The sequence below is a fragment of the Bufo gargarizans genome, chromosome 3 (assembly GCF_014858855.1).
Source record: "Bufo gargarizans isolate SCDJY-AF-19 chromosome 3, ASM1485885v1, whole genome shotgun sequence".
Taxonomy (NCBI): Eukaryota; Metazoa; Chordata; class Amphibia; order Anura; family Bufonidae; genus Bufo; species Bufo gargarizans.
In genome coordinates, this window is record NC_058082.1 from 299,689,465 (window position 1) to 299,716,437 (window position 26,973).

The following is a 26,973-nucleotide window of genomic DNA, read 5'->3' on the forward strand; positions in this document are numbered from 1 at the left end:
CCCATAACAGCCCCGACCCCGCTGCTCACAGCAGACTAATCACTGCATCTTTTTTTTACCTTACAATGACGCTCCAGTAACAGGCAGAGCTGACGGCGGCGTAACGTCACTCACGTGACGCACCTGCTCCGCCCACTTTATGAATGAAGGAGGCGGAGCAGGCGCGTCACATGAGTAAGTGACGTTCGCCGCCGTCCGCTCTGCCTGGTACTGGAGCGTCATTGTAAGGTAAAATAAAGATGCAGTGACTTAAAGTAAACCGCCCGCGTAGCAACGAATGGGACGATTATTCGATAACTGGATTCGTTGGCAACGAATCCAGTTATCCATTAATCACTGCAGCCCTACACGGGACTTCACCTCTTCTGACACAATCCTGCTGTATCTTTAGGACAGATTCTGTTTACTGACTGCCACCGAGACATGACAAGCAGCGACACAACAAGCCCTTATATATAGTGTGTAGTGGTGCATACAGCATACTTCCTGCTATCAGACTGTACAGCAGTGGGCACTGTGTGCTCGTCTCCTCCGGCTCTGCTGGATGGCAACCCCTCTGCTCGCCCAGCCTGCTCTCAAGAACAAAATCTATTGGGTGAATACATATCATTGTTACCACACACCAGCTACAAGATACACCCAGACCCATACACAGAGGCTTACACCCCCCTTATTGATCTGCCCCCTCTCCAATACACCCCATAAAGCCCCCCCCCCACAGATCTGCACCCTCATGTCGCCAGAATACACCACATGCCCCCCCATAACAGACCTACACCCTCATGGCCCCAGAATACACTACATGCCCCCCCCCCCCATAGATCTGCACCCTCATGGCCCCAGAATACACTACATGCCCCCCCCCCATAGATCTGCACCCTCATGGCCCCAGAATACACTACATGCCCCCCCCCCATAGATCTGCACCCTCATGGCCCCAGAATACACTACATGCCCCCCCCCCCATAGATCTGCACCCTCATGGCCCCAGAATACACTACATGCCCCCCCCCCCATAGATCTGCACCCTCATGGCCCCAGAATACACTACATGCCCCCCCCCCCATAGATCTGCACCCTCATGGCCCCAGAATACACTACATGCCCCCCCCCCATAGATCTGCACCCTCATGGCCCCAGAATACACTACATGCCCCCCCCCCCCCATAGATCTGCACCCTCATGGCCCCAGAATACACTACATGCCCCCCCCCCCCCCCATAGATCTGCACCCTCATGGCCCCAGAATACACTACATGCCCCCCCCCCCATAGATCTGCACCCTCATGGCCCCAGAATACACTACATGCCCCCCCCCCATAGATCTGCACCCTCATGTCCCCAGAATACACCACATGCCCCCTCACAGATTAACCCCCCCCCCCCCATGTCCTGTCCCCAGAATACACCACATGCCCCCTCACAGATTAACCCCCCCATGTCCCCAGAATACACCACATGCCCCCTCACAGATTAACCCCCCCCCCCATGTCCCCAGAATACACCACATGCCCCCTCACAGATTAACCCCCCCCCCCCATGTCCCCAGAATACACCACATGCCCCCTCACAGATTAACCCCCCCATATCCCCAGAATACACCACATGCTCCCTCCCTTCACAGATCTGTACCTCCCTCCTCATGTATGAGCTCCTATGGACTCTAGGTGTGCAGCTCATCCAGGCACACACAGCTGATAGATGCTAGAGTGGAGTTAGAACGAGAGGAGCGACACTTCCACAAATCCTTTGGGCGTTCCAAATCCTATCACTAGAGGGCGCTGAGCGGTTGGCGAACCGTCTCCTAAATTACAATATTAAGACGGAACCAGCGCCATCTTTGTGAAGACCAGGTTTTGCTTATACTCAATGGAATCTGACAAAGGAAAGATGGCGCTTAAAGAGTAGCCGGAAAATCACTTTTATTGGTAGCTCTTGAAGGTTTCCTACAGGGTAGTACCTAAACTCCATGCACCGTACAGACCTTGTGATGGCACAGGACACGTGACATTCAAAGGCTCCATTTTAAAGTGACCAGGCGCCTCACCTTACACACTTACCGTAATCTTTGTATTACAGTATATTACTAATCTTTGCTACCAAAGCTTGGGATGTAGATGTAACTACTGCTACATCCCGCGGCTGCTTCAAACCCACGTGACGTCGAGAGGTCCTTACGATGCATGGAGGTTAGACACAACAGTTACTACAGTTACTAATCAGGGCGAGGGACTGCCTCTGTCACTTCCTAGCCGAACTTTGACAGCAGGACTCCGGTGTATCGGCGGCGCAGACCCCCGGGAGTGATCATGACGAGCTATCCGTACGGCCAGGTGAGCAGGGGCTGCCAGACAGGCGCCATGGAAGCAGGCAAGCTGTCATATCAAGTCTGGGAAAAGCAGTGACTGGAGAGGGTTGGTGAAGGGTGTGTGAGGCATGGGGCGAGGCTGACAGGTGCCTGGGAGAGGTAGGGAGACAGTATTAGGCCTCCTGCACACGACCGTGTACCTCCCGTTGCCGTATTGCGGATCCGCAATACACGGACACCGCTCCGTGTGCATTTCGCATCACGGATGCGGACCCATTCACTTCAATGGGTCCGCAAATCCGGAGATAAGGAACGGAAGCACGGAACGGAACCCTACGGGAGCGCTACGGAGTGCTTCCGTGGGGTTTCGTCCCGTACTTCCGTTCCGCAAAAAGTTAGAACATGTCCTATCTTTTTGCGGAACGGGTGGATCGCTGACCCCTTAAAGTGAATGGGTCCGCGATCCGCTGCAGCTGCCCCACGGACGGTGTTCGTGCATTGCGGCGAGCAATTTGTGGTCCACAGCGCGGCCACGGGGCGCACATGTTCGTGTGCAGGAGGCCTTACTGCTGGAGCCGGGTGTCAGAGAGACTTCAGGTGGATCTCCTTCTAGAACTGGATTACTAAAGTAAAATGGAGTCCTGGAAAGAAGCTGCCGGCTACTTTCACATCTGCCGTTTTGCTGTCCGGTTCTCAAAACCACAGCAAAACGCTTCTGTTATAATTATACAACTGGCTGCATCCATTCGGAACGGAACCGGTTGTATTATATCGAAAATAAATAAATCGTGTCCGGAAAAAAAACAAAAAAACGGATCCAGCACCTTTGACATAATTTTTGGTGCCAGATCCAGCTTCTTCGGTTTCTCATGCCGCACTCTAAAATACTGCTTGCAGCGATCTTGTGTCCAGCGTGGGAAGGCAAGAAACCAGTACAGGATCCATTCTGGTGCTCTCCGTTCTGCTTTGTACAGTTTTGTCCCCGTTGACATTAAATGGGGACAGAACTGAAGCCTTGTGCTGCGGTATTTAAGACCCTGTGCTGGACCTCAAAACCGGACAGCGCAACGCTGATGTGAAAGTAGCCTAATCCCAGGTAAAGTAAAGGGGTTCGCCAGGTATTTTGTTTAGTATATGGTGCTAGCCTGTGGAGGGAAGCTCTTACATAGGACTCGCACTCCCTCACCATCTCCGCTACACTGGTGTGCACTGCGGGCTCCCCTGCGCAGGTCCCTACCAGATGTGGCTGCTTCTATTCCTGTTCAGCCATATTACAGTCAATGCAACCGAACTGGAAAAGAAGCCGCAGGAGAGCCCACAGTGCACACCAGTATAACAGAGATGGGGCACCAGAAGGGCGAAATATTGTGTCCTAAATAAAAGAGCTTCCCTCCACAGGGTAGCACCATATGCTAAACAAAATACCTGAAGAACCCCTTTCAGGTTGTTTTGTAAAACAGATTTTTTACAGAGATCTTGATATTGATGGCCTATCCTCGGGATAGGTAATTGATATCTGATCAGCGGGGGTCCGACTCCCATGACTCCCACGACTCCCACCGATCAGCTGTTTGAAGATGCGGTGGTGCTCCTCTGAGAGCTGCACAGCTTACTAACCACAGTGCCGTCCATTATATACTGGTTGTTCTTGGTATTGCAGGTCAGCCCCAATCATTTGATTTAGACTCGGCTGCACACAGGTCATGTTACTGATAAATGTGACGTCTCTGGCCTGGGAAGAGGCTATAGCCTCTTGAAAAAGCTAATCGACAGGAGTCCGTGGAGTCGGACCCCCACGATCAGATACTGATGGCCTATCCTGAGGTTAGGCCATCAGTATAAAAATCCTGAGCAACCCCTTTTAACGAATGAAATACAAGTATTAGGCTACTTTCACACTATGAAAATGCAGTGTAATCTGCAGGATGTTATAGATCAGGAAGAGCTGAGCAGATTGATACATAGTTTTGTGAGAAAAGATTCAGTAAGGCTACTTTCACACTAGCGGACCTCCGGCAGGCTGTTCCGTCGGGTAAACAGCCTGTGGGATCCGTCCTGCCGCTAGTGAACGTGTGCCCCCGGACTGCCGCTACGTCCCCAGTGACTATAATGGGGGCGGATTCCGGCAGAGGCACGGCGAAAGGCTGCTGGAATAAAACTACGACATGTCCGACATTTATTCCGGCAGCCTCTTGCTGTGCGCTGCCGTGCCTCCGCTGGAACTCCGCCCCGCCCCCATTATAGTCAGTGGGGACAGAGCGGCAGTCCGGAGGCACACGTTCACTAGCGGCAGGACGGATCTGTGCCGCTAGTGTGAAAGTAGCCTTACTGAATCTTTTCCCTGATCTATAACATCCTGCAGATTACACTGCATTTTCGTAGTGACAGGTTCAATCATTTGCATTCTGTGGAGTCAAGTAATGTACTAGGGATCAACCAATATAGATTTTTTTTTAGAACCGATACTGTTACAGATAACCTGTGAACTTTCAGGCCGATAGCCGAGAACTTATACTGATATTCTGTGCGTTTTCATAAAAAAATAATAATAATTCTGTTACGGTGTTCACCACAGAGATTTAAGAAAAATATAAATATATATTAATAGTTTGGACTTTTTGGATGTGGCAATATGCGATATGTTTATTTATTATTTATATATTTTATATGTAAAATTTCAAAAGGGGGTGATTTATGCTTAATATTTTGGTGTGGATTTTTTTGAACTTTTTTATTTTTACTTTTTATCTAATAACTATTCCCCCCCCCCCCGCCCCCTTAGGGGCTAGAGCCTGGTATCTTTTAATCCCTTGTCCTGTTTAGACCTGATAGACCTGATAGAGCTCTATGCATAGTGCACACAGCAGCAGGGAGCTGACCATGGCAGCCAGGGCTTCACCTTTTTCTTTGCAGTTTGTATTGGAGGTGTGGCAGACTCTGCTATTTGGTCGTGCACTCCTGATCAGCCTGTTTGCCTCATAGCATGAGTATATAAAGCTAAGGCTACTTTCACACTTGCGGCAGAGGACTCTGGCAGGCGGTTCCGTCGCCGGAACTGGCTGCCTGATACGGCAAAACGCATGCAAACTGATTGCATTTTAAGACTGATCAGGATACTGATCCATCTTAAAAATGCATTGCAGGAACGGATCCGTCTGTCCATTTGTCATACGGACAAATGGATCAGTTTCAAATTTTTTTTTTCTCATTCTTTCTGTTATATTGAATGCTGGTGTAGCGTTACATTACCCTACTTCGTGAGATTTCCCTACCTCTTAACTTCCGGTCGCACTGCTAATGACGTGAGGAGGCGTTCCTGGGTTCTGACGATCTGCGCATGCGCAAACGGACAGTTTATGGAAAATCTCTGCTGAGTTCAGCTGCACACCGAGACACTGCGCATGCGCCGGCTGGAGTTAGCCGCGCTTGCGCACTGGGCCGTAATATTTCCCTACTGAGGCTCTCTGGCGCATGCGCAGTGTCCCGGTGTGCAGCTGAACTCAGCTGAGATTTTCCATAAACTGTCTGTTTGCGCATGCGCAGATCGTCAAAACCCAGGAACGCCTCCTCACGTCATTAGCAGTGCGACCGGAAGTTAGGAGGTAGAAATCTCACGAAGTAGAGTAATGTAACGCTACACTGGATCCGGCACTAATACATTCCTATGGAAAAAAAAATGCCAGATCCGGCATTCAGGCAAGTCTTCAGTTTTTTTGGGCCAGAGATTAAACCATAGCATGCTGCGGTTCCAACCTGATCAGTCAAAAAGACTGAACTGAAGACATCCTGATGCATCCTGAATGGATTGCTCTCCAGTTGTTTTCTGGTATAGAGCCCTTGTGACGAAACTCAGTGCCAGAAAAGAAAAACGCTAGCGTGAAAGTAGCCTTAGGCTACTTTCACACTTGCGCTTGATCGGATCCGTTCTGAACGGATCCGATCATATTAATGCAGACGGAGGCTCCGTTCAGTACGGATCCGTCTGCATTAATAACTTAGAAAAAATTCTAAGTGTGAAAGCAGCCTGAGCGGATCCGTTCAGACTTTCAATGTAAAGTCAATGGGGGACGGATCCGCTTGAAGATTGAGCCATAGGGTGACATCTTCAAGCGGATCCGTTCCCATTGACTTACATTGTAAGTCTGAACGGATCCGCTCGCCTCCGCACGGCCAGGCGGACAGCTGAACGCTGCAAGCAGCGTTCAGCTGTCCGCCTGTCCGTGCGGAGGCGAGCGGAGCGGAGGCTGAACGCCGCCAGACTGATGCAGTCTGAGCGGATCCGCTCCATTCAGACTGCATCAGGGCTGGACGGAGGCGTTTGGGTCCGCTCGTGAGCTCCTTCAAACGGAGCTCACGAACGGACCCATGAACGCTAGTGTGAAAGTAGCCTAAGTTTGCTCTGCATGCATGTTGGTACTTTAGCCCCTGAATTCAATGGAAGCCATTTTGGCACCAAAAATGATAAAAGCCATAGGGGGCCCAGCATGCATGCGGAACCTACACCCCCTGAACTTCATGGTCACTGTCATAGCATTTAACCGGTTGAACTTAGTGTTAGGTTCCCGTCTTAGGCCTCATGCACACGACAGTATTTTTTCACGGTCTGCAAAAACGGGGTCCGTGATCCGTGACCGTTTTTTCGTCCGTGGGTCTTCCTTGATTTTTGGAGGATCCACGGACATGAAAAAAAAGTCGTTTTGGTGTCCGCCTGGCCGTGCGGAGCCAAACGGATCCGTCCTGAATTACAATGCAAGTCAATGGGGACGGATCCGTTTGACGTTGACACAATATGGTGCCATTTCAAACGGATCCGTCCCCATTGACTTTCAATGTAAAGTCTGGAGTCCCTTTTATACCATCGGATCAGAGTTTTCTCCAATCCGATGGTATATTTTAACTTGAAGGGTCCCCATCACCATGGGAACGCCTCTATGTTAGAATATACTGTCGGATATGAGTTAGATCGTGAAAACTCATTTCTGACAGTATATTCTAACACAGAGGCGTTCCCATGGTGATGGGGACGCTTCTAGTTAGAATATACTACAAACTGTGTACATGACTGCCCCCTGCTGCCTGGCAGCACCCAATCTCTTACAGGGGGCCGTGATCAGCACAATTAACCCCTCAGGTGCCGCACCTGAAGGGGTTAATTGTACTATCATATCCCCCAGGCAGCAGGGGGCAGACCCCCCCCAGTTTGAATATCATTGGTGGCCAGTGCGGCCCCCCCCCCCTCCCTCCCTCTATTGTAATAATAGGTTGGTGGCACAGTGTGCGGCCAGCCGCCCCCCCCCCCCTGCCTCCCTCTATTGTAATAATTCGTTGGAGGCACAGTGTGCTCCCCCCCCCCTTTCCTCCCTCTATTGTAATATTCGTTGGTGGCACAGTGTGCGCCCCCCCATCGGCCCCCCTCCCTCTATAGCATTAACAACATTGGTGGCCAGTGTGCGGCCTCCCCTCTCCCCCCGATCATTGGTGGCAGCGGAGTTCCGATCGGAGTCCCAGTTTAACCCCTTAGGGACACAGCCTTTTTACACCTTAGGACCAGGCCATTTTTTGAAAATCTGACCAGTGTCACTTTAAGTGATGATAACTTTAAAACGCTTTGACTTATCCAAGCCATTCTGAGATTGTTTTTTCGTCACATATTGTACTTCATGACACTGGTAAAATAAAGTTAAAAAAAATATTTTTTTTTGCATAAAAAAATGTCAAATTTACCAAAAATTGGGAAAAATTAGCAAATTTCAAAGTTTCAGTTTCTCTACTTCTGTAATACATAGTAATACCCTTAAAAATTGTGATGACTTTACATTCCCCATATGTCTACTTCATGTTTGAATTATTTTGGGAATGATATTTTATTTTTTGGGGATGTTAGAAGGCTTAGAAGTTTAGAAGCAAATCTTGAAATTTTTCAGAAATTTACAAAAACCCAATTTTTAGGGACCACTACAGCTCTGAAGTCACTTTGCGAGGCTTATATAATAGAAACCACCCAAAAATGACCCCATTCTATAAACTACACCCCTCAAGGTATTCAAAACTGATTTTACAAACTTTGTTAACCCTTTAGGTGTTGCACAAGATTTAATGGAAAATAGAGATACAATTTCAAAATTTCACTTTTTTGGCAGATTTTCCATTTTAATATTTTTTTTCCAGTTACAAAGCAAGGGTTAACAGCCAAACAAAACTCGTTATTTATGGCCCTGATTCTGTAGTTTACAGAAACACCCCATATGTGGTCGTAAACTGCTGTACGGGCACATGGCAGGGCACTGAAGGAAAGGAATGCCATACGGTTTTTGGAAGGCAGATTTTGCTGGACTGGTTTTTTTGACACCATGTCCCATTTGAAGCCCCCTGATGCACCCCTAGAGTAGAAACTCCAAAAAAGTGACCCCATTTTAGAAACTACGGGATAGGGTGGCAGTTTTGTTGGTACAAGTTTAGGGTACATATGATTTTTGGTTGCTCTATATTACACTTTTTGTGCGGCAAGGTAACAAGAAATTGCTTTTTTGGCACCGCTTTTTTTTTTGTTATTTACACCATTCATCTGACAGGTTAGATCATGACGTAATTTTAAAGAGCAGGTTGTCACGGACGCGGTGATACCCAATATGTATACAATTTTTTTTATTTATGTACGTTTTACACAATAATTTCATTTTAAAACAAAAAAAATGTTTTAGTGTCTCCATAGTCTAAGAGCCATAGTTTTTTAAATTTTTGGGCGATTATCTTAAGTAGGGTCTCATTTTTTGTGGGATGAGATGACGGTTTGATTGGCACTATTTTGGGGTGCACATGACTTTTTGATTGCTTGCTATTACACTTTTTGTGACGGAAGATGACAAAAAATAGCTTTTTTTACACCGTTTTTATTTTAATTTTTTTACGGTGGTCATCTGAGGGGTTAGTTCATGTGATATTTTTATAGAGACGGTCAATACGGACGCGGCGATACCTAATATGTATACTTTTTTTTTATTTATGTAAGTTTTACACAATGATTTCATTTTTGAAACAAAAGAAATCATGTTTTAGTGTTTCCATAGTCTAAGAGCCATAACTTTTTCAGTTTTTGGGCGATTATCTTGGGTAGGGTATGATTTTTGCGGGATGAGATAACGGTTTGATTGTTACAATTTTGGCGTAGATGCGACTTTTTTGATCACTTTTATTACCTTTTTTGGGAAGTAAGGTGGGCAAAATTCCAATTTCATCATAGTTTTTAATTTTTATTTTTATGGCGTTCACCGTTCGGGTAAAGTAACATTACCGTTTTATAGATCAGGTCGTTACGGACGCGGCGATACCAAACATGTGTAGGGAATTTTATTTTTTTCATTTTTAATCAGTGATAAATGTGTTTTTTGATTTTTACTTTATTTTTCACTTTTTTCACTTTTTTTTTGACCCAGACCCACTTGGTTCTTGAAGATCCAGTGGGTCTGATGTCTGCATAATACAGTACAGTATATATTGTACTGTACTGTATTTTACTTACACTTTGTCTGAACAGATCTATGCTTTCAGCACAGATCTGTTCAGCACCATGGACAGCAGGACGCCTGAGAAGGCGTCCTGTTGCCATGGGAACCTTCCCCGTCTGCTCAGTAGTGGCCAGAACTGCGCAGACGGGGAAGGGTAAGGACGGGACTTGGGGGGCTGCCTGGAAGCTCTCTCCCTCTCCATTCGGGGGACTGCAAAGGCACAGCAGCCCCCCGATGGGAGAGGGAGGGAGCTCCCTCTTACTGTTAACCTTTTCCATACAGCGGTCCGTACGGACCGCTGTATGGAAAGGGTTAAACGGCTGACATCGCATCACCGATGTCAGCCGTTTATACCAGGGTGCCAGCAATGTGCTGGCACCCTGGTATACCCACTAGACGCCAACGATTACGCAATGGGAGGCGGGCGGGGGATCGCGATCCTGCCTACCGCACCGCCCGCACTGCCCGCACCGCCCGCAACCCCCCCCCTGCACCTCCCACCGTGCTCGAATAACTCAGGGGTGCAGGGGGGAGGGATACATTTATATTTTACCAATGCAAAAGTTTCTGATCCCCGCGGTCCATCAGAAACTGCAGAAATCGCAGCAAACCGCAGGTCTGAATTGACCTGCGGTTTGCCGCGATCGCCGACATGGGGGGGTCACGGGACCCCCCCGCGCATTTAGCCTAGGTGCCTGCTCAATGATTTGAGCAGGCACCGGGTTCCGATCACTGCCAGCCGCACGGCAGTGATCGAAAATGCACAGGGCGTACATGTACGCCCTGTGTCCTTAAGTACCAGGGCACAAGGGCGTACCTGTACGCCCTGTGTCCTTAAGGGGTTAATCGCTGTGGCTCCGATCGGTAACCATGGCAACCAGGACGCTACTGCAGCCCTGGTTGCCATGGTTACTTAGCAATAGTACAATAGTAGAAGCATCATACTTACCTGCTGGCTGCTGCGATGTCTGTGTCCGGCCGGGAGCTCCTCCTACTGGTAAGTGACAGTTCATTTAGCAATGCGCCGCACAGACCTGTCACTTACCAGTAGGTGGAGCTCCCGACCGGACACGAACATCGCAGCAGCCAGCAGGTAAGTATGAATCTTCTACTATTGTACTATTGCTAAGTAATTGTACTATTGCTAAGTAACCATGGCAACCAGGACTGCAATAGCGTCCTGGTTGCCATGGTTACCGATCGGAGCCCCAGCGATTAAACTGGGACACCGATCGGAACTCCGCTGCCACCAATGTTGTTAATGCTATAGAGGGAGGGGGGGGCGATGGGGGGCGCACGCTGTGCCACCAACGAATTATTACAATAGAGGGAGGAAGGGGGGGCGCACACTGTGCCACCAACGAATTATTACAATAGAGGGAGGAAGCGGGGGGGGGGGGGGGGGCGCACACTGTGCCACCAACGAATTATTACAATAGAGGGAGGAAGGGGGGGGCGCACACTGCCACCAACAAATTATTACAATAGAGGGAGGAAGGGGGGGCGCACACTGTGCCACCAACGAATTATTACAATAGAGGGAGGAAGGGGGGGCGCACACTGTGCCACCAACGAATTATTACAATAGAGGGAGGAAGCGGGGGGGGGGGGGGCGCACACTGTGCCACCAACGAATTATTACAATAGAGGGAGGAAGGGGGGGGCGCACACTGCCACCAACAAATTATTACAATAGAGGGAGGAAGGGGGGGCGCACACTGTGCCACCAACGAATTATTACAATAGAGGGAGGAAGGGGGGGCGCACACTGTGCCACCAACAAATTATTACAATAGAGGGAGGAAGGGGGGGCGCACACTGTGCCACCAACAAATTATTACAATAGAGGGAGGGGGGGGGGGGTCTGCCCCCTGCTGCCTGGCAGCCCTGATACAGGGGGATATGATAGTACAATTAACCCCTTCAGGTGCCGCACCTGAAGGGGTTAATTGTGCTGATCACGGCCCCCTGTAAGAGATCGGGTGCTGCCAGGCAGCAGGGGGCAGTCTTGTACACAGTTTGTAGTGTATTCTAACTAGAAGCGTCCCCATCACCATGGGAACGCCTCTGTGTTAGAATATACTGTCGGATATGAGTTTTCACGAAGTGAAAACTTAGATCTGAAAAAGCTTTTATGCAGACAGATCTTCGGATCTGTCTGTATGAAAGTAACCTACGGCCACGGATCACGGACACGGATGCCAATCTTGTGTGCATCAGTGTTCTTTCACGGACCCATTGACTTGAATGGGTCCGTGAACCGTTGTCCGTCAAAAAAATAGGACAGGATGCACGGATCGGAAAACGACACAACGGCCACGGATGCACACAACGGTCGTGTGCATGAGGCCTTACAGAGATCGCCTTGACGTGCGGCAGACAGGCTCAAATAATTTTGTACAAAATGATTTGCCAAGCATATCTAATTTATAAGTAAAGCACTAGCAATTATTATGCATTTTTGTGCTTTATTTGGTTTGCAGAGAGCTGTTGCATTTCATGTTTTGTTCTATGTTGTGTTTTCAGCCATAGCAACTTGCACCTGCGCACTGGGATGTGCTGACTGACCCCCTTTTTTTCTAGCCATGGCTTCAGTAGCGTCCTGGCTGCCATGGTAACTGATCGGAGCCCCAGGATTACACTGCTTTGGCTCCGATCATTGGTGGCAGTGCCAGCTTCTGAAGAGGAGGGGAGGGGACCTTGTGGCCACTGCCACCAAGGATTTTAATACTGAGGGAAGAGGTGGAAGGGCGCACTGCGCCACCAATGTTTTTAATACTGGGGATGGGCGCACTGGGTGTGGATGGGGGGGGGCGCACTGCGCCACCAATGATTTTAATACTGGGGGATGAGGGGGGAGGGCGCACTATGCCACCAATGATTTTAATACTGGGGGGGGCGAGGGGGGAGGGAGCACTGCGCCACCAATGGTTTTTAATACTGGGGGGTGAGGGCGCACTGCGCCACCAATGTTTTTAATACTGAGGAGGGCGCACTGCGCCACCAGTGATAATTAACGTTTAATACAGGAGGCGGGTGTGTCAGGGCAGAATCACATAGCCGGCACCCTGCCTCTGACAGGGAGCTGCGATCAGCAGTTAACCCCTCAGGTGCTGCTGATCGCAGCTTCCTGTCATATAGACTGGGGACCGTCTCCTGTATTTGTATTAGACGTTAACTATCATTGGTGGCGCAGTGTGCCCGCCCCTCCTCCTCTCGTCTCTCCTCATTGGCAGCGCGGCACAGAGGGGAGGGAGAGAGAGACTCCTTCTCCCCTATATAACAGCTATATACTAGTATAGACACAGAGGTGGAGATGCTGCTCAGAGTATCCACATTCCCATGTTCTAGTATGGTTGGTATTTGCACCACTTATACATGAGGCCCAATGTCTTTGCCAAGAGGCATCTCCGAGAAGAAAGTCCACTTCCATGTTGGGAGACATAGGTAGATTAACAGTGTGCTCTGCTGTGCTCGCTGCTCCATGTACTGTAGACATGGACGGTGTGGAGTTTGGCTAGCCATTGCTCTGCTTATTATCCGTAGAAATATATTCTGGGAATATGTGTGGCAATTTTATCATATTAGTGCAAGTTCCTCAAGATAAAACCTTCAGTTGATAGCCAAGAATGATTTCCCACAGGTGGCATCTCACAGGGTAGAGATTAGGGATGAGCGAACTTGTGTTTTCAAGTTCTGTGTACAAGGTCTGTGGTAGCGGAATCCATAACGGAATTCTTAGATAACCCGAACCTTGTACGCCGAACTTGAAAACACAAGTTCGCTCAACACTAGTAGAGATCTCTAGGGGTCTTCTCATCTGGTTTCTCCAGACCATGACACTGTCAGTACATGAGTGGTCTCGTGATCTGACCTGTCCTCTGGATTTGAAATGTTCTTCTTGTGCTGCTACATCTCACAAGTAGTGTTGAGCAAACTTGTGTTTTAAGTTCGGCGTCTAAAGTTTGGGTTCGGGTTATCGGAGTATCCCGTTATGGTTTCCGCTACCACGGACCATAACGGAATTTAGAATCCATAACGGGATACTTCGATAACCTGTACTTTAGACGCCGAACTTAAAACACAAGTTCGCTCAACACTACTCGCAAGCATTCTGGGTAGTCCTGAAAGGTGCCTTGTTCTGAAGGAAACAGGCCATGTCTGCTAGGATATCTGTGAGGAAGACCCAGGGGTGGATTGGTTCTGCCAGCTGGTATTTCAGATCATTGAAATGGAGCATCATTCCTGGTTGTTACTTCCTGAGTTTCATCATACCGCAGGTCATGACATTGCTTCAGTATTGCACATGTCCAGGATTAGCTAGAGCAGCAGGTCCCTTTAACCCCTTAGTGATCAGCCTGTTTGGTCCTTACTGACCAAGCGTCTTTCTTCCTTTTTATCAGTGTTGCCTTCCAAGAGGTATAACTTTTTTATTTTTCATCACTACAGCTGTATGAGGGCTTGTTTTTTTCCGGGACGAGTTGTAGTTTATAATGGTGTCATTTTGGGGTACACATAGTTTTCTGATTTACCTTTTATTAACTCTTTCTAGGAGGGAGTTTTTACATTTATAAATTTTACAACTTTCATTTTTGGGTATAAATAACATAATATCTGTATTCTCTGGGTAGCTATGATTACAGCGATACCAAATACATATAGTTTTTTTTTTTACATTTTACAACTTTTTTTTTTTACAGTGTTCATATCATACATGATATTTATGTAGTTATGTAGTGTGGGTTTTTACAGATGTAGGAATAAAGGGTAGATTTTGATTTTCTTCTGCTATTTTTTTTATTTATTTTTTATAGCAATTTTTTTTTACTGGAATTTTTTATTTTATTTTTCTACCACAATAGTCCTACAAAGGGGGGGGGGGGGGTATAACAGAGAACATTTTGATTGCTTAGTGCTTTGCATTTTAATGTCATTGCTAGAGATGAGCAAATTTTGGCTTGTGAAATTCGTTCCCACTTCGTTTGTTGGTTAAAGGTGAATTGCGTTATGAATTCCGTTACCACGGACCATAACGCAATTTTATGACGGAATGCATAACGAAATGCCTCTAAAGGCATTATTAATTCCATCATAATAGAAGTCTATGGGCTGCAAAACGGATCCGTCCCGTTTCCATTATGCAGGAGAAGACTTGGTATCAGGAGAGGACTCCCCTGCATGACAGAAACGGAACGGATCCGTTTTGCAGCCCATAGACTTCTATTATGATGGAATGAATTGCGTTATGGTCCGTGGTAACGGAATCCATAGCGCAATTCTCCTTTAACCAACAAACTAAGTGTTTAAACGAATTTCAAAATATGAAATTCGCTCATCTCTAGTCATTGCTTTACCGACATTGACCAGCAGGCTGCGCCAAAGAGGCACAGCCTGCTGGAAAATATACAAGGCTGGCTTGGGGCCTATACCAGACCCCAGCCAGCCTTAACACACATCGGCACCCCGCGATCACAGTTGCCGGGTGCTGATGGGAGACAGAGGGAATCCTCTCCCTCTGTCACTGCTTTACCTGCAGTGGGTGCCATTGTCTGTGGCATGTAACGGGTTAAACAGCCCGGATCAGCACTCCTCCCGTTCCGGGCTGTTAGAGAAGTCTGCTCTGCTCTGTTCCTGTCAGTTATGTGCCCTATCCAGAACTTACATTATTTTTGTTGTTCTGCTCATCTAAAGGCCATAACAAAAAAGCCAGTGGAGATAATATATCCATCAACTTTATTATATATTAAAATGTGTAGGAAAAAGGGTAAGATGGAAAAAAGTATACAGAGAAGCGAAGGGCATATCCCCACAAGGCTAGTAAGCACTTATCGGGTACCAGGTCATATGCTGTGTCTCACAACAATCCAAATTATGTACCACAGAAGGTGATACAGAGTATACAGCACCCCAATAGGGGATAATACAGCATGATACAGTAATATCAAAGAGTACTCCCTGGATATTTGTGAGATCCACAGCTTACGTCTTTGGTAACCATAGACAGCGTGTATATAACAAGCGTGATAAATATATATTCACAGCCTAGTCTATGAGCACAACACAATGATGGTATATACACAGCCTAGTCAATAACATAGGCCTAATATGGATATTGTATGTGACGGTGTCTTTAATAGTCACACCTGATCCAGGACGTACCTGAAGACCTGATCAAGCCCAGAAGAGATGTGATAGCCCTAAGCGCAAGACCTCCATCTAAAGGAGCAGAACAACAGAAATAAATAAGTGGTGCGACCGTGCCCTCCCGTCAGCTTCTCCAACATACAGTCCCATGTACATAACCTCTTAGCTCCTACAGCATACAGTCCTATGTAAATAACATCACTGCCCTTCCTTCAGCGCCTCCAACGTACAGTCCCATGTAAATAACATTGCCTCCTGCCCTCTAGCATATGGTTAATAAGCCCCTGGGCAGGGTCTGGAGTGTATATACCACCGGCTATTATAGCCAAGTGATAAAGCTCACCAGGGACCCCCGCTAGAGTCAATTGCCCAGCAAAGAGGTGCGCCGATGATATCGCGGTGTGCCATGTGTGTGTATAGGCAGGCTGGGACGTGGTGTAGGCCCCAGGCTGCCTTGTGTGTTCTCCAGCAGGCTGCTCCTCTCTGGTCAATGACAGTATAGCACTGAAATTAAAATGTAATGCACTATAGGAATAGTGCGTTGTATTTTAGAAGCGATCAAAAGATTTCCAGTTATACTCCCCTTGTGGGACTATTAAGTTGTAAAATTTTTTTATTTAAATAAAAAAAAAAAAAAAAAAATATATATATATATATATACGCTTTTCAATGAAAAAAAAAAATAGCAAAAATAAGATTCCCCCCCTCCCATGTTTGGTATCGCCACGTCCGTAACAACCCGCTATACAGAAATATCATGTAAAATATCCCCTACAGTGAACGCCATAAAAAATGCCAGAATTGGCAATTTTTCTTAGTCGGCAAAAAAACCCCATAAAAACAAGCAATAAAAAAAGTTTTATTTACTCCAAAATGATACCAACGAAAACTACAAGTCGTCCCTCAAGAATCAAGTCCTCACACAACTCCATACAAATAAAAAAAAGTTATGGGTCTTGGGATGTAGCTATGCTAAAATATTTTCTTCTTTTTAAAAAATTGGGTTTTATTGCACAAAAGTAGTAAAAAAAAACCTATGTTTTTGGTATCGCTATAATCATACTGGCCCAAAGAATAAAGATGATACCGAAAAATGAACACTGCAAATTTTATAACATAAAAACTCAGTGGCAGTATTGCTATTTTTCCCCATCTCCCTACCAGAAAGAGTTAAAGGGTCATCAGAATTAACCCTATTAAACTAGCTGACATTAGCGATGTGCTAATGTCAGCTGAACCTAACTAGCCTATTCCTACTTTTATCTATGCCCAGAAATAGAACTTTTATAATATGCTAATTAGCCTCTAGGTGCAGGGGAGGGGCGTTGTTCCTACTCCTAGAGGCTCCGTTCTCCCACCTCTGGCCAGGCCCTGCTACACTAGATTGAAAGGGCCAGGCAGCGTTGGTCTCCTACTGCCAGGGCGTCTGCCGCGTAAATCCTGCTCCATCCCGTTCAGGATTTGGCGCAGTGAGTGATGGGTGCTCACCGGCTTCCTTACTGTGCCTGCGCGAGATTTCCCGAGCGCACAGGGACAGCAGTTGGAGGTGAAGGCTGCCTGGCTAGGTCAATCTAGTGTAGCAGGGCCTGGCCAGAGGTGGCAGAACGGAGCCTCTAGGAGTGAGTGTAAGTGCTTTTATCAGGCCTCAAGCAGTTTCCGGAAACAACAAAAATAAAGTGGAAAACCCCTTTAAGCTAGTCTTTGCTATTGATGTACAGGATCACTGACACCTAGGATTGGGATACCATAGTTGAGGTATACCAGCATGGGGAAAGCATGAAACACATTCTTTCGGCATTCATCAGGTCAGTGGGACCATATACATAATAAACATAGTCATATATAGCTGCTGAAACAAGTATTTTTCCAACAAAGTACATTAATATGTTATTGGAGCTGTTATAATGTCATATGTAACTATTTGTCGGTGTCTAACTATGGCTTATTGGCGTGTTCTTGATAATATCATATGATCATGTCTCCAGTGGGAGGTGGTGGTTGTTCTGATATAGCTGCATTTCCAGCTTTTGCTCAGTTCCCCCTATTAATTAAATGCAGATCTGATAGCAGAATAGCTTGTGCAAACAGATTTTGCTGAACCTTTTTTTGAAAAACTTCTGTAAAATAATGCTTGCTTGCAGAGTTGAACCAATTTGTAACTGGTAGGAACTCACAAATAGTTGTTCTTCAAGTCATAAACTGGTTTTGTTGATGGATTGTCTTGTTTGTTTTAGGGATACCAAGGCTCTGCAGGACAAACCCCTGGTGCACCTCCAGTAAACTATAATGCAGGTCAGCAGTATGGAGGAAGTGGTCAATCTGGCCAGCCTTCATATGGGAGACCTGCACCTGGAGCACCGTGTGGACCTCCAATGTCTAATAATGGTTATGGACAGCAAGTACCCGGCGGTGCAGCACCAGGTGGGCCAGGAGGGCCCTACGGTGGCCAAGCTCCAGGTGGTCCTTATGGGGGATCTGGAACAAATCCATATGGTGCTTCGCAGCAACGGCAATATGGTCAGAGACCTTCTGGTAAGTTTGAAAATAATATCCAATTCCATTTGATACCACTTTTTTTTTTTTTTTTTAGAGAGCCACCATGTATGAAAAAAAACTCCATATCTGCAGATAACCCCATGACAACACGGAGTATGTTTATGTTATGTTTATGCAAAGTTTTGATAGATCTTCCTCAATTTGCACCATTTTTTTGTAACCATTTATCTGACAACACTTTTATCAATCTACACCCCAAAGCTAGCCGTACACTGCTCGTTCGGCTGACATCTATCTCTCCCAGTCCTCACATGCGTATGTGTTCTCGGCCAAGCATGCATATATAGTGAATGGGGAGATAGACACTGCCAGACACCTCTGGGGGCAGGTCATCTCCTTGAAAACAAAAGGATAGAGCAGCTGAAATCCAACATGCCCAACTTCTGACATCAGCAATGGGGAGAGATAGGAGGACGCCATACAAATTGCCAATTTACAGTACGTTGTGAATCTGCCAAATTCAGCCAGCGTAGATCTTATGTGTATGGCCAGGCTTACTGGCTTGAATTTTGGTATTTATATGTATGGACATGTACGTCTATGGTGATTTGGATCAATACTTTGTCCCGATCATAACACTGGACTGGCTGGAACACAGAAGAGGAACTGTTGGGATTAAAGTAGCTGCTGGCACTGATAACTTTCTAAGGCTAGCTTCACATCTGCAGTGTATTTTCTGTCTTTTTGTTCCGGTCTAGGTACATAAAAACTGGAAGTGCCAGATCCACCATATGCCAGAACGCCCCACCAGACCCCATTCACTGTATTTGGATGCAACAGGTTTCCTTGTGGGCTGCACAACCTAAAATGTAGACAATATAATCGTTTTATGTACTTCAAAGTGCCCTCACATGTCCGTCACATGACCAGGACAGATATTCCAAGTGAGCAATGAAAGTTCCTATTACACCACAGCAAGCAGAGAATCTTGTAACCTGTGAGAAATGAATACAGAAAATATATAAATCAAGAGAAGTAAAGTGAGTTTAAATTCTGTTCTGATATATTCCACACAGGGAACCTACCTCCAGGAGTAGAGCCAGAAGCTTTTAACTGGTTCCAATCTGTTGACACCGATAGAAGTGGTCACATCTCTTTAAAAGAGCTTAAACAAGCCTTGGTCAACTCCAACTGGTCGACGTTCAATGAGGACACGTGCATCATGATGTTAAGTAAGTTTCTAGGTCTAGAAAGTTAAAATCAGAAATATTGATGGAAATGCTTGTGGGTGTCCGGTATGATCCATTTACTTCTGTTTCTCACTATATCACTAGTATATAACTTTAAACCTATTGGGGTACAGCCATATAAAAGCATATCCTCCCACCTGACTTGACATCAGGAGAGCCGCATCTTCTATTAATTAGACTAAGACATGTGCTCCTTACTTGCTGGGCGTCATACAGCATTTTTGACCAGCATGCATGTGTTTCTCTCCAAGCCCAATGTCATGAAGTGGGAGGGTCTGCCTGGGGGGACTTTATACTTCCAGTTGTTCATACATACCTCCAGTGATTAGAAGATGTCTACGTTGTGGTCCCTCATGACATTTTGGAATAAGAACTAGCACTTACTTCTTTGTTCAGTCCTGTGACGTATGGAAGATATTGCCTGCTATTTGGCTTCCAACTGTATATCATACATAAGTGTGCTTCTCCTTTGCAGACATGTTTGATAAGACTCAGTCAGGCCGGATTGACGTGTTTGGGTTTTCGGCTCTGTGGACGTATCTTCAGCAGTGGAAGAACATGTTCCAGCAATTTGATCGTGATAGATCTGGCTGCATCAACCAGACCGAGCTGCATCAAGGTAAACAGAGGATGGTACTAGTAGTCCTCTCCATAGTGAACCAGCAAGCATCTGACATGTCGGAGAAGATGGCATTTTCATATCGTTAGTAATCACATTGAGATGTCAGAACCTGCTGAGCAAGCACATGTCTGCATAATAGAGTAGGGGATACAGCTCATTGACTGGGCATCACCATGGTTACCCTGGGCATTCTCTGGTTCATTATAGAGTACATGGGTAAGCTACAGGGACTGAGGCCCCCATTCACAGATAAAGGGGTATGTCGCTTCAGCAAATATAATTGATCATGTAGAGAAAGTTAATAGAAGGCACTTACTAATGTATTGTGATTCTCCATATTGGCTCCTTTGCTGGCTGGGTTAATTTTTCCATCACATTATCCACTTCAACCCTGCTAGCTGAAACCCCCTTAATGACCAGGCCACTTTTTACACTTCTGCACTACACTACTTTCACCGTTTATTGCTCGGTCATGCAACTTACCACCCAAATTAATTTTACCTCCTTTTCTTCTCACTAATAGAGCTTTCATTTGGTGGTATTTCATTGCTGCTGACATTTTTACTTTTTTTGTTATTAATCGAAATTTAACGATTTTTTTTGCAAAAAAATGTCATTTTTCACTTTCAGCTGTAAAATTTTGCAAAAAAAAAACGACATCCATATATAAATTTTTTGCTAAATTTATAGTTCTACATGTCTTTGATAAAAAAAAATGTTTGGGCAAAAAAAAAAAAAATGGTTTGGGTAAAAGTTAGTGTTTACAAACTATGGTACAAAAATGTGAATTTCCGCTTTTTGAAGCAGCTCTGATTTTCTGAGCACCTGTCATGTTTCCTGAGGTTCTACAATGCCCAAACAGTAGAAAACCCCCACAAATGACCCCATTTTGGAAAGTAGACACTCTAAGGTATTCGCTGATGGGCATAGTGAGTTCATAGAACTTTTTATTTTTTGTCACAAGTTAGCGGAAAATGATGATTTTTTTTATTTTTATTTTTTTTCTTACAAAGTCTCATATTCCACTAACCTGCGACAAAAAATAAAAAATTCTAGGAACTTGCCATGCCCCTCACGGAATACCTTGGGGTGTCTTCTTTCCAAAATGGGGTCACTTGTGGGGTAGTTATACTGCCCTGGCAATTTAGGGGCCCTAATGTGTGCGAAGTAGTTTGCAATCAAAATGTGTAAAAAATTACCGGTGAAATCCGAAAGGTGCACTTTGGAATGTGGGTCCCTTTGCCCACCTAGGCTGCAAAAAAGTGTCACACATCTGGTATCACCGTACTCAGGAGAAGTTGGGGAATGTGTTTTGGGGTGTCATTTTACATATACCCATGCTGGGTGAGAGAAATATCTTGGCAAAAGACAACTTTTCCAATTTTTTTTATACAAAGTTGGCATTTGACCAACATATTTCTCTCACCCAGCATAGGTATATGTAAAATGACACCCCAAAACACATTCCCCAACTTCTCCTGAGTACGCGATACCACATGTGTGACACTTTTTTGCAGCCAAGGTGGGCAAAGGGGCACATATTCCAAAGTGCACCTTTCGGATTTCGCAGGCCATTTTTTACACATTTTGATTGCAAAGTACTTCTCACACATTTGGGCCCCTAAATTGCCAGGGCAGTATAACTACGCCACAAGTGACCCCATTTTGGAAAGAAGACACCCCAAGGTATTCCGTGAGGGGCATGGCGAGTTCCTAGAATTTTTTATTTTTTGTCACAAGTTAGTGGAATATGAGACTTTGTAAGAAAAAATAAAAATAAAAAAAATCATCATTTTCCGCTAACTTGTGACAGAAAATAAAAAATTCTAGGAACTCGCCGTGCCCCTCACGGAATGCCTTGGGGTGTCTTCTTTCCAAAATGGGGTCACTTGTGGGGTAGTTATACTGCCCTGGCATTCTAGGGGCCCTAATGTATGGTAAGTAGTTTGAAATCAAAATGTGTAAAAAAAATGCCCTGTGAAATCTGAAAGGTGCTCTTTGGAATGTGTGCCCCTTTGCCCACCTAGGCGGCAAAAAAGTGTCACACATCTGGTATCGCCGTACTCAGGAGAAGTTGGGGAATGTGTTTTGGGGTGTCATTTTACATATTCCCATGCTGGGTGAGAGAAATATCTTGGCAAAAGACAACTTTTCCCATTTTTTTTTTATACAAAGTTGGCATTTGACCAAGATATTTATCTCACCCAGCATGGGTATATGTAAAATGACACCCCAAAACACATTCCCCAACTTCTCCTGAGTACGGCGATACCAGATGTGTGACACTTTTTTGCAGCCTAGATGCGCAAAGCGGCCCAAATTCCTTTTAGGAGGGCATTTTTAGACATTTGGATCCCAGACTTCTTCTCACGCTTTAGGGCCCCTAAAAAGCCAGGGCAGTATAAATACCCCACATGTGACCCCATTTTGGAAAGAAGACACCCCAAGGTATTCAATGAGGGGCATGGCGAGTTCATAGAATTTTTATTTTTTTTGGCACAAGTTAGCGGAAATAATTTTTTTGGGGGTATTTTCTCACAAAGTCTCCCTTTCCGCTAACTTGGGACAAAAATGTCAATCTTTCATGGACTCAATATGCCCCTCACGGAATACCTTGGGGTGTCTTCTTTCCGAAATGGGGTCACATGTGGGGTATTTATACTGCCCTGGCATTTTAGGGGTCCTAAAGCGTGAGAAGAAGTCTGGAATATAAATGTCTAAAACATTTTACGCATTTGGATTCCATGAGGGGTATGGCGAGTTCATGTGAGATTTTATTTTTTGACACAAGTTAGTGGAATATGAGACTTGGTAAGAAAAAACAAAAAAATTTCCGCTAACTTGGGCCCAAAAAAATGTCTGAATGGAGCCTGACAGGGGGGTGATCAGGGAGTCTATATGGGGTAATCACCCCCCTGTCATTGATCACTCCCCTGTAAGGCTGCATTCAGACGTCCGTATGCGTTTTGCGGATCCGATCCATGTATCCGTGGATCCGTAAAAATCATACGGACGTCTGAATGGAGCCTTACAGGGGGGTGATCAATGACAGGGGGTGATCAGGGAATCTATATGGGTGATCACCCGCTTGTCATTGATCACCCCCCTGTAAGGCTGCATTCAGACATCCGTATGCGTTTGCGGATCCGATCCATGTATCCGTGGATCCGTAAAAATCATACGGACGTCTGAATGGAGCCTTACAGGGGCGTGATCAATGACAGGGGGGTGATCAGGGAGTCTATATGGGGTGATCATGGGTGATCAGGGGTTCATAAGGGGTTAATAAGTGACAGGGGGGGTGTAGTGTAGTGTAGTGTAGTGTTTTGTGGTACTTTACTGAGCTACCTGTGTCCTCTGGTGGTCGATCCAAACAAAAGGGACCACCAGAGGACCAGGTAGCAGGTATATTAGACGCTGTTATCAAAACGGCGTCTAATATACCTGTTAGGGGTTAAAAAAAAATCACATCTCCAGCCTGCCAGCGAGCGATCGCCGCTGGCAGGCTGGAGATCCACTCGCTTACCTTCCGTTCCTGTGAGCGCGCCTGTGTGCGCGCGTTCACAGGAAGTCTCGGCCCTCGCGAGATGACGCGTATATGCGTCACTTTGCGCAGGGCTGCCGCCTCCGGACCGCACATCTGCGTTAGGCGGTCCGGAGGCGGTTATACACTGCTCATTTCCATGATTACGACCACCCTGCAATCCATCAGCGGTGGTCGTACTTGCACACTAGAGAAAAAAGCACCAGCCTATGTGACCTCCCAAAGTCATAGGCTGGTGCTTTTTCCTATATTGTGCAAGCACGACCACCGCTGATGGATTGCAGGGTGGTCATAACCCCTGGAAAAGAGCAGTGTATAATGTGATGGAAAAATGAATCCAGCTAGCGAAAGGAGGCAATATGAACAATCATAATACATTAGTAAGTGCCTTGTATTAATGTTCTATACATGATAAATGCTATTTTCTGATTTGAAGGGGCTGATGGCGCTGGGGGACATGGATAATCATGGCAATGGCATGGAGGGAGTGGGGGACAGCACGGGACATGGATGGCATAGAAGGGCTGATGGCGCTGGGTGGGACACATGGCATGGAGGGGCTGATGGCACTGGGGGGTACTGATGCACTTGGGCTGATCGCATGGGGGGAAAGAAGGTTGTTGGGGACTGATGGCAGGGGGTCTGATGAGTTTTTATAAAGGAAAACAGTCTATTAATAAAAAAAAATTATTAGAGTACTCGATTAATCGATAGAATACTCTATTTCTCAAATAATCGTTTACTGCAGCCCTAGACACAACCCCTTTAAGTTTGAAATCCAGTAGCCTGTTCCAACTGAGGATCAGGGGAGCTCACTATATCCGGCATTGTCCATTGACTATAATGAGTCTGGAATGGGATCTAGCAGAGTTATGCCAGGAATGGGCCTGACAAAAACCATTGCGTGAAGCTGTTAAAGTCAATAGGAATCCGGAACTACACAGTCGTAACCAGCAGTGCCGGATACGGTGAGCTCCGGTAGCCTGATCCTCTGTGTCACAAGATAGTCCATGTTTGCTGTTGACTTGACATCCTGTGGGTGTCCCTGTACTGCCCCATTGTGGAGAATGTGTATGCCTTACCAGAACGATGTGATCCAGTATAAGAAGGCTACACTTTCTACAGAGTTGCTCTTCTCTCTCATGCCCATTGCACTTCTCAGTCACACTTCTTTTTGTTTTCACAGCTCTCTCTCAGATGGGATATAATCTCAGCCCGCAATTTATCCAGCAAATCATGTTACGGTTTTCTGTAAAATCCGCTAACCCCGGCTTACAGCTTGACCGTTTCATTCAGATTTGCACCCAGCTTCAGAGCCTGACAGAAGCTTTTCGGGAGAAGGATACACAGAGAACAGGCAACGTGAAGCTCAGCTATGATGATTTTCTTACCGTAGCTGTAGGACGTCTTCTGTAGGATCATTGTCTATTTCACACCTCTTGTTCCCAGTCCTGTACACTAGAGCCTTGTGAAGAACGGCGTGCAATACTTATGTGCTGATCCTAGTACTTTCTTGGGGAGTAAATCCAGTCAGACCAGAATTTTTGTATATGTTGCCTTTGATTGTATTAATGCAACGGTTCATGTATATAGACCTACATCACATAATGCCGGTATATATTTATTTCCCGACTCTTTTAAAGCCTTTGCAAACTTTACCCACTAGGGGGAGACAAAGTTTAATAATTCAGTGGTGAAAACAATCCTGAACTAAAGGCTTCCTTTCCTCTTTTACCCTTTCATAGACTTCAGTATCTTTTTATTGCATTATTATTTGAACATTATATTCAGGATAGATAGCTAAATGATTCTCTTATTACTGACATGCTGTATATGCTAATGTATGTCAGTAAAAAGGGACTATCCAAATCATTCTACTATGGCAGAAGATCTTAATTCTGCTCCTTATACCTAAAGAAGGGTTCCTGGACTGTAATATTAAGGATTATCCTTCCAATAGGACTGGTGGAGTCCAAGCAACCCCCCCAGCCAGCTGCTTGTATGGGCTGCTGAACTCTTATCAAAACAGCAGAGCATCGGATAGCGCCTTGTGGCCATGAATGGTACTGCAACGCTGCAGTACCATTCATAGCCACTATGCAGGGGCTGTGCTGTTCTGGAGCACATCCGCCTATTCAAACAGCTGATCGGTGAGGGTGCCCAGTGTCGACCCCTACTATCTGATATATATCACCTATCCTAAGAACAGTCAATATAACAGTCCAGGAAAACCCCATACCATTTATTTTATTTTTTTACATTCCAAGCATGTCAATAATGTTCCACTATGGGAATCCTATATACACGTCCTACCTTCTACAGGACATCGGAGCCCATCAGGTCAGTACACTTTTCAAGCTGCTAGGGCAAGGGCAATTGCAGGATCCTTTCCAATTTGTAGAGGAAAGATATTGTAAAATACAGGATGGCGGTTTGGCAAATGTGCTTATTACATTTTATATATCATAGTCCTGTTGTTAACCCTTTATTCCACGCTGTTCCTGCACTGTGTTTATACATTTGTTTAGTACCTTGGAGATTGAGGGGGTCATTTATTTAGACCAGCATTTTAGACGCCGGTCTTAATACCCCTTTGCACTGGTAGTGTCTGCTTCTACATAACGTCGGCGTATACACCACCTGTCTAAATCTACAGTAGCTCCCTTGCTGGTGTAGATATAGACCATTTTCTATGCCTAAAACAGGCATAGAAAATGATGAATGAGACTGGCATGGTGGCCCACCCCCTTAGTTCAGATCTGGTTTGAGGGGGCAAAGGATGCTGATTGTGGCGCAAATAACCTTTGTGCCGCAATCAACGCAAAATATATACGCCAAAAATGTGCACATATCTGATATTTTTATGCAGTGAAAATGTTTGACCACAGCAATTTTCTTTTTTTTGAACCTTCTAGTTGCCATATTTTGTACCTGCCAAAGCTTTATAAAATCCCTGAGGATATCAGGTGAATAATAATGTGCTAAAATAAACATATATGGATTAAAAGATGTCTTTTTGTCATTAAAACCGGAACGTGAAGTGTATTTTGGAGGGAAGCACAGATTGCAGGCTTATGAAGAAGGCCAGTACAGTCTTTGGATAC

At 45.7% G+C, this 26,973-nt stretch overlaps 1 protein-coding gene across 1 annotated transcript; it reads left to right on the top strand.

Annotated features, from left to right (window-relative positions):
- The first annotated feature begins 2,017 nt into the window (after positions 1–2,017).
- PEF1 (penta-EF-hand domain containing 1) lies at positions 2,018–26,876 on the top strand. Its single transcript, XM_044284812.1, has 5 exons — positions 2,018–2,333; positions 18,192–18,489; positions 19,530–19,685; positions 20,179–20,322; positions 25,056–26,876. Exons 1-5 carry the CDS (start codon positions 2,310–2,312, stop codon positions 25,283–25,285), a joined length of 852 nt encoding a protein of 283 aa, XP_044140747.1. The 5' UTR covers positions 2,018–2,309; the 3' UTR covers positions 25,286–26,876.
- The last annotated feature ends 97 nt before the right edge of the window (positions 26,877–26,973 follow it).